Here is a 9,757-nt window from a genome sequence, read left to right as displayed (position 1 = left end):
TTTGCACACTCTGGCTCTTGCCTGCTCCACTTTTGCCCTTTCCAACAGATTCCAACGCCAATGCTCTGTGATTTCATCCACAACCCAAAGAAAGAGGGAAGGTCTCCCAACTTCTTTACAGGACATGACAAAACTGTTAACTCTTGAACTGGGAAGTACGAACGCAAAGGGGTGTGTGTCACTCATACACTGGGCTGAGGAAACCTTGTATCCCAAGGAACAAAAATTAGAGAGCTTCCTCAAGGACACGAAGCTCTGTATTTCAGGGTGATTGCAGAACCCAGGCCCCCAGAGAGGCTCTCGGCCATGCTCTCCCCCAACCTGCCCTGGCCCTAACGCCCAGGACTTTCTCTTTACTCACCCAACAGGACAACACCGGGACGAAGCACCCTAAGGCCTCCCTTCATGCCGGCCCCACAAAAGCTCGGAAGGGGCCTGGCCGCCTCTAGGGCTGTGGCCCCCTCTTCCTTATCTCAGAATCTGTTCACACAGGGCCAGGGAGGAAACCACGAGGCTGCTACTGACTTGGAACGCGTAGTCCATGACCTGAAACTTGCTGGTTTCCACATGGGCCCTGGGCCCCCACAGGAACTCGTAGCGGACAGGGTCGCTGCCCGCCACCAGCCGGCACTCCAGGTAGCCTTCCTGCACCCAGACATTGGTGAGGAGGTCCCTGGGCTCCCCATAGATGATGTGCTCCTGGCCATCGTATACCTCCATGACCCTTAGTGCCTCCCACACCTCCTCTTCGGGGGCACAGTCGTCCTCCAGGACGATCAACCCCAGGACCAGCCCCAGGAGGCTGGTCTTGGGCAGGCCCCCCTGACCGCTCACCATCCCATCCCAGGTGAGGCCCAGGATGATGTTGAGGTGATAGCAGTGCTCGCTGGGATCCACTTCTATCACGTCTAGGCCAAGGACCAGCCGCAAGCAGCGGGACGCTTGGCTCAAGATGATGGGGAAGTCGTCCTGGAATTCTGGGGTGATGACCTCCAGCATCTGTGCCTTGCTGATGGGCTGTTTGATGCGATACTTGAGGAGCAGGAACATCACCAGCTCAGCTGTCTTCATGTGGAAACTGCCCTCGGGCTGCTCATCTTCCTGCTGTTCAGGTGGGGATGACCCCACCTCCTCTGGGCTATAGGGACCAGCAGGCTGGGCCTGGCCAAGGCCACCGGATGCCCCACCACAGGGGTACGGGTCAGCATCTTCCTGCCCTTCACTTCCCCTTGCGACCACCTCCCCTGAGCTGTAGAGGTCAGCAGGCTGGGGCTGGCCAAGGCCACTGGCTGCCCCACCACAGGGGTACGGGTCAGCATCTTCCTGCCCTTCACTTCCCCTTGTGACCACCTCCCCTGGGCTGTAGGGGTCAGCAGGCTGCGGTTGGCCAAGGCCACTGGCTGCCCCACCACAGGGGTACGGGTCAGCATCTTCCTGCCCTTCACTTCCCCTTGGGACCACCTCCCCTGGTGTGTAGGAGCCAGCAGGCTTGGGCTGGCCAAGGCCAATGGCTGCCCCATCATAGGGGGAGGAGACAGCATCTTCCTGCCCTTCACCTCCACTTGAGCCCACCTGCCCTGGGCTGTTGGGGCTGGTAGGGTGGGGCTGGCCAAGGCCCCTGGCTGCCCTGCCACTGGGGGAGGAGTTGGCACTCTGAGAGCTCTGGGGAGGACTCGGGGACCCCTCAGTAGCAGACCCCTCTTCTGTGGGGCCAAGGAGGCCATATAAGGATAAGGAAGGGGATGAAGAGGACAGAGAGGGAAGAGACCAGGGAGATGGAACCTGCCCCTCCTCCTCCTCCTCAGCTGTGGACTGCAGGGCATTCAGCAGGCCCTGGGCCTCTTCCGGGTCGTCTCCCAGCTCCCAAAGCTCATTGCTCTTCCCTAGGGACATGGTGTCAGATTCTGGCTGACCTGAGGAGACAGGAGGGAAGGCCTGTCAGGGGGCAGCCCGGCTAAGACACCCCAAGGTGCCAGGGCTGACAGGGGGCCGTGCTGGGCTCCCTGGAGAGGGCTCCCTTCTGTTGGGCTGGGAGAGCCCCTGACACCAGGCTCGGAGAGAGCGTGCACCTCACCTGCACAAGTGGCTCTGGCCGCGTCTCCTCAGCTCTGTGTCCTGAGGGACCCCGCTGCCAGTTCTTGAAGTCCCTGCAGGAGGGAAGGAGGAGGTGCCTCAGGGTGCAGACTGCCAGCCCATCTCTGGGCCCCCTGTGGACAGGAGGGCTGGCTCGCACTCTGGGAGGTCCCCTGCAGTCCAGGTGGGGTGGTCTCCTCCTTGGCCTCTCAAGGGACTTTCCTGGCCCTGTCCCTTTCAGGCCAAAGTGTCCCTGCAAGACCACAGGGCCCTGAGACTCTACAGAGGGAAGCCAGGGGCCCAGCTGTGGCCACACGTGCCAAAGTCTCCAGGACTCGTCCTGGATCATGCACAAGGGATGGGCCAGCTCTGGCTTCCATCTGGGCTGGGAGGGGGCACCTCTTACTCTTCACCTAGAACCCCATGTAACCCTGGGAAGACTCTCCGGCTAGCCCTGAGGCCACCCTCCTTGCACCTTCCTTGCAAGGGCCCCTGACACGACCTGCCACCAGCCAAAGTCCAGAGAAATCAGTCGGCTCACCCGTCCCGCCTCTCCCCATGGCCCACAAAAGCAGTAAGGGCGGCCTGAGCCCTAGGGATTCTGCTGTGGGAGGCATCCCCTCATTTCTCACCTTGACCCCCAGCAGGGCCAGGACCAGGGCCATGTCAGGGCACCCGCCTTCTCTGCTGACCTGAGTCCAGACCCTCAGGCCCAGGCCCTCCCTTCCCTGAGCCCAGAGATCTGGAGAAGAGAAGGGGCTCCATGGGAGAGGCCCCACCCCGGGTTCCCTTCCCAGGGCTACCAGGGAGAGCACCCAGATTTCTGGGCCATTCCCTCCTGGGCCAGGAGGGCTGGCTTGGGAACCCCTCACCCCTTCAATGAGGGGTAGGTGGCGGGGGGAGGGCCCACGCTGATTGTTGGCAGGCACCTGGGTCTCCTGGGTATCATTCCCCAGGTGGGCTTCCTCCCAAGCGCTGACGGGACCTCTCCCATTGGGGTCCTCAACTCCCTGAGAACTTGGAGAGGAGCAAGCGGAGATACCTTGTCGTATCCTGTGTCCCTGTCCTGTCCTGTGTCTCTGTCCAGGCTGGTCACAGCCACAACCCCACCCCCAACACCCAGTCCCCCAGCAAGATCAGGAAGGGCAGGCCTGGATTCCGGCCCCTCTGCCTGGGGCGCGAATGCCCTCAGGCTCCCGGGAGGGTCCTCAGCATTATCCTGCCAGGGCCTGCTCTTCCTCCAGGCCCCCAACCTCCCATAGAGGACACGTGCCCCTCACACCAAGACCTCACCTTCACCATGTCAGCCCACTTTCCTGCCGCCCACCCGCCTCAGGGACAAGTGAGCATGCCACTGAGGGCCAGCGCTCTCCCATCCTCCATGGGCAGCCCACGGGGCAGGGACCCACTCTGTTGCACTGGCTTCCTTGCTCACGGGCCGGGTGGGGCGAGCCAGGGTGTCCCCAAGGTCCTCACTCTGACTCCCCCCAGGTCATGTGCCCTCCACACACACCCTCACCCCAACCACCCCCAAGGCCCTGCTCCTTTGAAGCACAAGCCCTCAGGCCCTAACACCCAGGTGTGGACATCAGGACCGTAGCATGGGCTCATCCTGCATGGGGGCCTCCGGCCTCCCTGGACTGCACGTGCTAGGGCCCAGGGTCCATCAGTCCTCCCTCTGGTCCTCACCTTTAATCCCACCAGGCCCCGGGCTGGCCCCCAGCCTGCTCCTTCCACCAAGCCCCCAGGCTCTAGGAGACTTGGCTGGCAAACCAGAGCATGCCCCAGGTGGTCACTGGGCCCCCAGGACCCAGTCTAGTGTGTGTCCCTAGGGCTGCAGTGCCCCCATGGTCCTGGCCTTGGCCGCCAGCCACACGTGGGCCATTGCCCCCCACTCCACCCGACCCCACCGCCGCCCACACCCTGGAGGCAGTGCTCCAGCCCAACCGCCACAGGTGTGGGAGGCCCTGTCACATAAGCGTCCGCGCAGCTCGGGACTGGTCCAACCCCCGGCAGCCTCCCGAGGCTGAAGCAGGGGCAGGGCCGTGGTGCTCGGGGCTCCCTGGGAACCCACTCCCTCGGAGGTCTCAGTCCCTCGGGGATCCTCGCCTCCAGCCCTAGCTGACCCTGGGCCCCTCGGGCAGACTACCGGAGTCCAGGGCGCTCACACCCAGGCCCTCCCCTCCTCCCAGACCCCACCGGGGACAGGGAGTGACCATCTTTCCATCAGGACCATGACCCAGCCAGGGGACTTCCCAGGGCTCACAGAGGGGGCTGAGCTGGGGGGCGGGGGACAGGCTCCCTGGGCCCTTCTTCCCCCCTTGCTGGCGGGGCTCCCTGCATGCCTGGGCCTCTGCCTGGCTCCACTGTCTGCCGGCCCATCGGCTCCCAGACACGGACACGAGGGGCGGGCAGAGCTTCGGGGACCCGGATGCGCCGGTCGGGATATGCACACAGACACGCGGCGTGGCCCCGTCCCGCACTCGGCCTGCCTCCCGGAACTGACTCTGGGCTGGGGTGCAGGGTCCGTCCGTCCTCCATGGACATCCTCGCCTGGAACCCAGCAGGACCTGGGCCCACCGTCTGCCCCCTCAGGGAGGCCCTGCTCTGAACACCAGCCTGCTGGTCTCTCAGAGCCCGGATGCGGAAGTGGGGCCTCACCACGTGTTCCCAACCCCACCCACGACCTTCCCGGGACCAACTCTGGGCTGGGGTGCGGGGTCCCCCGGGGCTCCTCCGCATCCTCACCAGGATTCCCAGCAGCACCCGGGGCCCTCCCCTCTGCCCACGTGTCCTAGGCCCTGCTCCTGTCGTGAGGGTCCCCAGTGTCTCGGGAGGCCCGGATGTGGAAGTCTGAGCACCCATACTCCCACGTGAGAGCAGGTACCCATCCCCACGGGGGCCTCACAGCCCTGGGGACCCTGTCAATGGTCCATCCCTCGGTCCCCTTAGCCCCTGGACCCTCCCTCCACCTCCCTCAGCGTCTGCTCCCACCACACCAAGCCCCACGCTCTCGGGTACCCGGATGTGCCAGGCATGCCGCACCCGCCGCCACCATCTGGCCCCGTCCCGCTCCTCTGCGGCCTTCCCGGGCTGACGTGGGCCCTGACCTCCGCCGGGTCCCCTCTGTCCCCCTTAGGGTCCGTCCCTCGCCTCCCCTTAGCCCCTGGACCCTCCCTCCGCCCCCCTCAGCGTCTGCTCCCGCCACACCAGGCCCCAGGCTCTCGGGTACCCGGATGTGCCAGGCCTGCCGCACCCGCCGCCACCATCCGGCCCCATCCCGCTCCTCCGCGGCCTTCCCGGGCTCACCGTGGGCCCTGCCCTCCTCCGGGTCCACTCTGTCCTCCCTCGGGGTTTGTACCTTGCCTCCCCTTAGCTCCTCAGCCGTGGACTCTGAGCACCTAAGAGCCGCTCCTAGTGCCAAGTCTCACAGAGACCCGGATGCGGAATTGGGCCCTCATCACGTGTTGATGCCCCATCAACCCCCCCCCACCTTCCGGGGACTGACCCCCTGGAGTCTAGGGTTCCGCATCCCGCCCCTCCTCCCCATGCTCACCGGAAATCCCTGCGGCGCCTGGGTCCCCCCACCCCCCTCTGCCCACCGTCTAGGCCCCGCTCCTGACGCCAAGGAACCCCAGTCTCTTAGGGACCCAGACGGGAAAGTCTGACTGGCACCTGCACAACGGAAGATCTCCAGTCGGCCCGGGATTGGGGGGCGTGCTCCCATCACAGGAGACCCTCCGCCGGGTCCCTTCTGTCCCCCTCAGGGTCCATCCCTCGCCTCCCCTTAGCCCCTGGAACCCCCCTCCGCCCCCCTCAGCGTCTGCTCCTGCCACACCAGGCTCCACGCTCTCGGGTACCCGGATGTGCCAGGCCTGCCGCACCCGCCGCCTCCATCCGGCCCCATCTCGCTCCTCCGCGGCCTTCCCGGGCTCACCGTGGGCCTTGCCCTCCGCCGGGTCCCCTCTGTCCCCCTCAGGGTCCATCCCTCGCCTCCCCTTAGCCCCTGGACCCTCCCCTCCCCCCTCAGCGTCTGCTCCCGCCACACCAGGCCTCAGGCTCTCGGGTTCCCGGATGTGCCAGGCCTGCCACACCCGCTGCCACCATCTGGCCCCATCCCACTCCCCCACAGCCTTCCCGGGCGCACCGTGGGCCCTGACCTCCGCCGGGTCCCCTCTGTCCTCCCTCAGGGTCCATCCCTCGCCTCCCCTTAGCCCTTGGACCCTCCCTCCACCTCCCTCAGCGTCTGCTCCCGCCACACCAGGCCCCAGGCTCTCGGGTACCCGGATGTGCCAGGCCTGCCTCACCCGCCGCCACCATCCGGCCCCATCCCGCTCCTCCGCGGCCTTCCCGGGCTCACCGTGGGCCCTGACATCCGCCGGGTCCCCTCTGTCCCCCTCAGGGTCCATCCCTTGACTCTCATTACCTTCTGGGGCAGCTTCTCTGAGGACCAGAGAGCTGCTCCTTACAGGACGCCCTTAGTCCTTTAGACATCAGAGGTGGAAGTTGGACTCCTCACGTGATCCCAGCACCCCCACAGCACTCCCACCCCCAGGAACCTTCCGGGACTGACTCTGGCCTGGGGTTTATGGCCCCTCCATCATCCCTCTGAATCCTCACCATGTAGCCTCTCATGACCTGGGAGTCACTCTGTCCACCTGAGGGGGAGCACTGCTCTTTACCCCTGGCCCTTAATCCCTCAGAGACTGGGATGGGGAAGTCTGGGCTTACCCTGTGTTCTCACCCCACACCCACACCCCAATGCATGTGGACCTTCTCGGACTGACTATTCTGAACTCCAGAGTCCCTCTGTCATCCCTCTGCATCCTCACAATGAATCCCATCAGGAACTGGGGGCCATTCTGCCCACCTCAGGGGGGGAGGCCTGGTGTTTATCCCAGGCCCTTAGTCCCTCAGAGGACCAATTACAGAAGTCTGGACTTGCTGTGTGTTCCCACCCTCCACCCCCCACCCCAACCCACTTGGATCTTCCCGGACTGACTCTATTCTAGTGTCCCTCAGTCATCCCTCTGCATCATCTCACCACGTGTCCCAGCACCTGGGGTCCCCTCTCTGCCCACCTAAGGGAGGCCCTGCTTCTTACATCAGGCCTCTGAACTCTCTAATACCCAGATGTACAGCATGTTTTATCCCGCCCTGCCCAGGGCCATCCAGTGACTGACTCATTTTGGAAGTCCAGAAGCTCTTACTTCCTTTCTAGTCCTCCTCTGAATCCTAACACCAACCGGGGCCTCCACTCTCTTGACCTGAGACCCTACTCCTTACACCTGGCCCACAGTGTTTCTGAGACCCAGATGTACAAGTCAGGTCTCAGTGCATGTCCCCATCCCCCCATGGGCTTTCCTGAACTGACACTAGTGCCTGTTGTCTGTGAAATGCCCTCTGTCCTGGGGTCCTGAGTCCTCTTCAGTCCTCCCTTAGTGTCTTTACTTACCTTCACATCTGGCCATGTCTGAGACTCCTCCCTGTGTTGGCCTGAGAGTGCACATCTGAGACCAACTGAAACCTCTTTAGGAATCACAAGGCAGAAGTGAAAATACAATACATCAGGCCAGATTGTCATGGGGCTTCCCACAACTGACAGCTAGAGTAGGGTTTTGTTGCTGGTGGGAGTTTCCTCTCTTGTGGCATGGAGAAGCCCCTCAATCTTCCCTCAGAATCTGCACCTTGATTACTGACAGGATGTGGGCCCTCCCTCTACTGACCTGTGTCCAGCTCCTTCAGATCAAGGCCTTTCCCTCCTTGAGATGCACCCTCTTGCCAGAAGAACTCAAAGGCTACCATATAGGGCTGTGTTTTCCTGGGGCCTCCCAGAGCCAATAGCAGGTTCAGGGTGGGTCTGATGACCCTTCTTTTCTGAAGTCAAGGGTCCTTTTAGTCCTTTATCAGGATCCTTTCTTAATTCCTGGCAGGTCCTGGTACACCTTTCTCTGCTGATCTTGTGAGACCTGTATCCCTCCTCTTCAGAAGGAATTCAGGGGCCTCTACATCTTTCTGAATTGGGTCCTCCAGGGAATGACCACAGGGACAGGGTGAAGCTGGGATCCATCTATTATGCTTTGGGAGGTTCCTTCAATGCTCCTTGAAGATCCTCACTCTGACTTCTGGAAGGGCCTTAGACTCCTCCCTCTACTGACCTGAGTCCCTTCCCCTTCTGGCCAAGGGTTTCATTGCTCTGGGACCCCTAAGGTAGAAAGAGGGGACCTCTCAGCCTGACAGTTCTACTGGGGTCTCCCAAGCCTGTCATCACATTTGGAACTGGATTCTCTGGGCCCTCTGGGGAGGGTGGACCCCCTCAGTCCATACTAGCAAGGGTCCTCATCTTAGCTCCTGGTTCTTTGATTAAATGCTAGTTGGGAATTGTCCCTTTCCTGTCATATCCAAGTATTTGCTCAGCTACAACCCATGCAGAGAATGACTCAGTGTCCCAGAATAGATACTAATGGACAGCTACAGCACCCATGACTCGTAGTGGAGGGTCAGAGAAGCACAATTTCCGGTGGTTTTTCTTTACCAAACAGGCTTCAGAAACATTTTGTTCTAAAAGATTTATTTTCCACGTGGAAGAAGCTGAGCTGCAGGATTTGAAGAGATCTTGCTGTTTTTAGGATATCTAACATTGTATCATGGAGTACAATGGTTCTCACTTTCTTAACCTTCATCCCTAGTTAAAATATATGTATTTTATATCTCTACAGAGCTTCTATTTAGCATACACATAAAATATCACGAAAGAATACCTATACTTACTGTGTGTGGATCGCTCTGACACTTCCTATTCTATTCCCAGTCCATTTTTTCCCCATCTCATGACTTATTTATTTTATAACTGGAAGTTTGTATTTTGTAATCCCCTTTACCTATGTCACCCACCCCACCATCCCCTCCTCTCTTGCCACTACCGTTTTGTTCTTTGTACTTATGAGTCTTTCCAGTCCAGTCTTCTATTAAAATAATTTTTTTTGAAAGGCTGGTTTTCGCTTGTCAAAAGTTCAAAAATGACAGAAGTAAAACCAATGAATCACCAAGGTAATAATTAGTAAAAGTTTATTGTGCACAAACCAAAAATACAGTGTGTGAACTGGGAGCACTCAAACCAAACATAGAATTGGCTCAGAGGTGTATTGTTATAAAGCAGTTTATATAGTAAGAAGGCAGAGGCTTTTTACTCCTCACAGTGATGTTATAATATCAGAATTTTCTCAAACAACAGGGAATTGGTTAGCAGTCACCTCATATCAGTTTTGGAAAAACAGTTTAAGTCTTTCTTATGATTTCCAGAGGCATAAGCAAGAAATGATTCAGCTTGCTAGTCTTGTAAAATAAGGTAAATTAAGCTTTGTTTGTATGGCTTAGCTGGTCTTGTCTGTTCAGGAAGTTTTCAAGGCTGGTCTGCATTTCTTTTTGATTGTTAACATGCTAAAATGATTTCAGGTAGGGGGATCCCTGGGTGGCTCAGCGGTTTGGCGCCTGCCTTCAGCCCAGGGCGCAATCCTGGAGTCCCGGGATCGAGTCCCACGTTGGGCTCCCTGCATGGAGCCTGCTTCTCCTTCTGCCCGTCTCTCTCTCTCTCTCTCTCTCTCTCTCTCTCTATCATGAATAAATAAAATCTTTAAAAAAATGATTTCAGGTATTTATTAACATTTTTTTTGAGGGGGCCTTA

At 59.7% G+C, this 9,757-nt stretch overlaps 1 protein-coding gene across 3 annotated transcripts; it reads right to left on the bottom strand.

Annotated features, from left to right (window-relative positions):
* LOC144307601 (uncharacterized) lies at positions 1–6,572 on the bottom strand. Of its 3 annotated transcripts, none has more exons than XM_077887489.1 (3): positions 6,434–6,572; positions 2,075–2,147; positions 1–1,913 (listed from the first exon to the last, which is right to left on the bottom strand). In XM_077887489.1, exon 3 carries the CDS (start codon positions 1,891–1,893, stop codon positions 469–471), a length of 1,425 nt encoding a protein of 474 aa, XP_077743615.1. In that variant the 5' UTR covers positions 1,894–1,913; positions 2,075–2,147; positions 6,434–6,572; the 3' UTR covers positions 1–468. The 3 variants fall into 3 exon arrangements, with proteins under 3 accessions (XP_077743615.1, XP_077743613.1, XP_077743614.1); XM_077887487.1 differs by lacking the exon at positions 6,434–6,572 and adding an exon at positions 5,435–5,542; XM_077887488.1 differs by lacking the exon at positions 6,434–6,572 and adding an exon at positions 5,383–5,536.
* Positions 6,573–9,757: the final 3,185 nt, after the last annotated feature.

The sequence above is a fragment of the Canis aureus genome, chromosome X, assembly GCF_053574225.1.
Source record: "Canis aureus isolate CA01 chromosome X, VMU_Caureus_v.1.0, whole genome shotgun sequence".
NCBI classification, from domain to species: domain Eukaryota; kingdom Metazoa; phylum Chordata; class Mammalia; order Carnivora; family Canidae; genus Canis; species Canis aureus.
The sequence above is the reverse complement of the archived record's forward strand: the minus strand, read 5'-3'. Positions and strand labels throughout refer to the sequence as shown.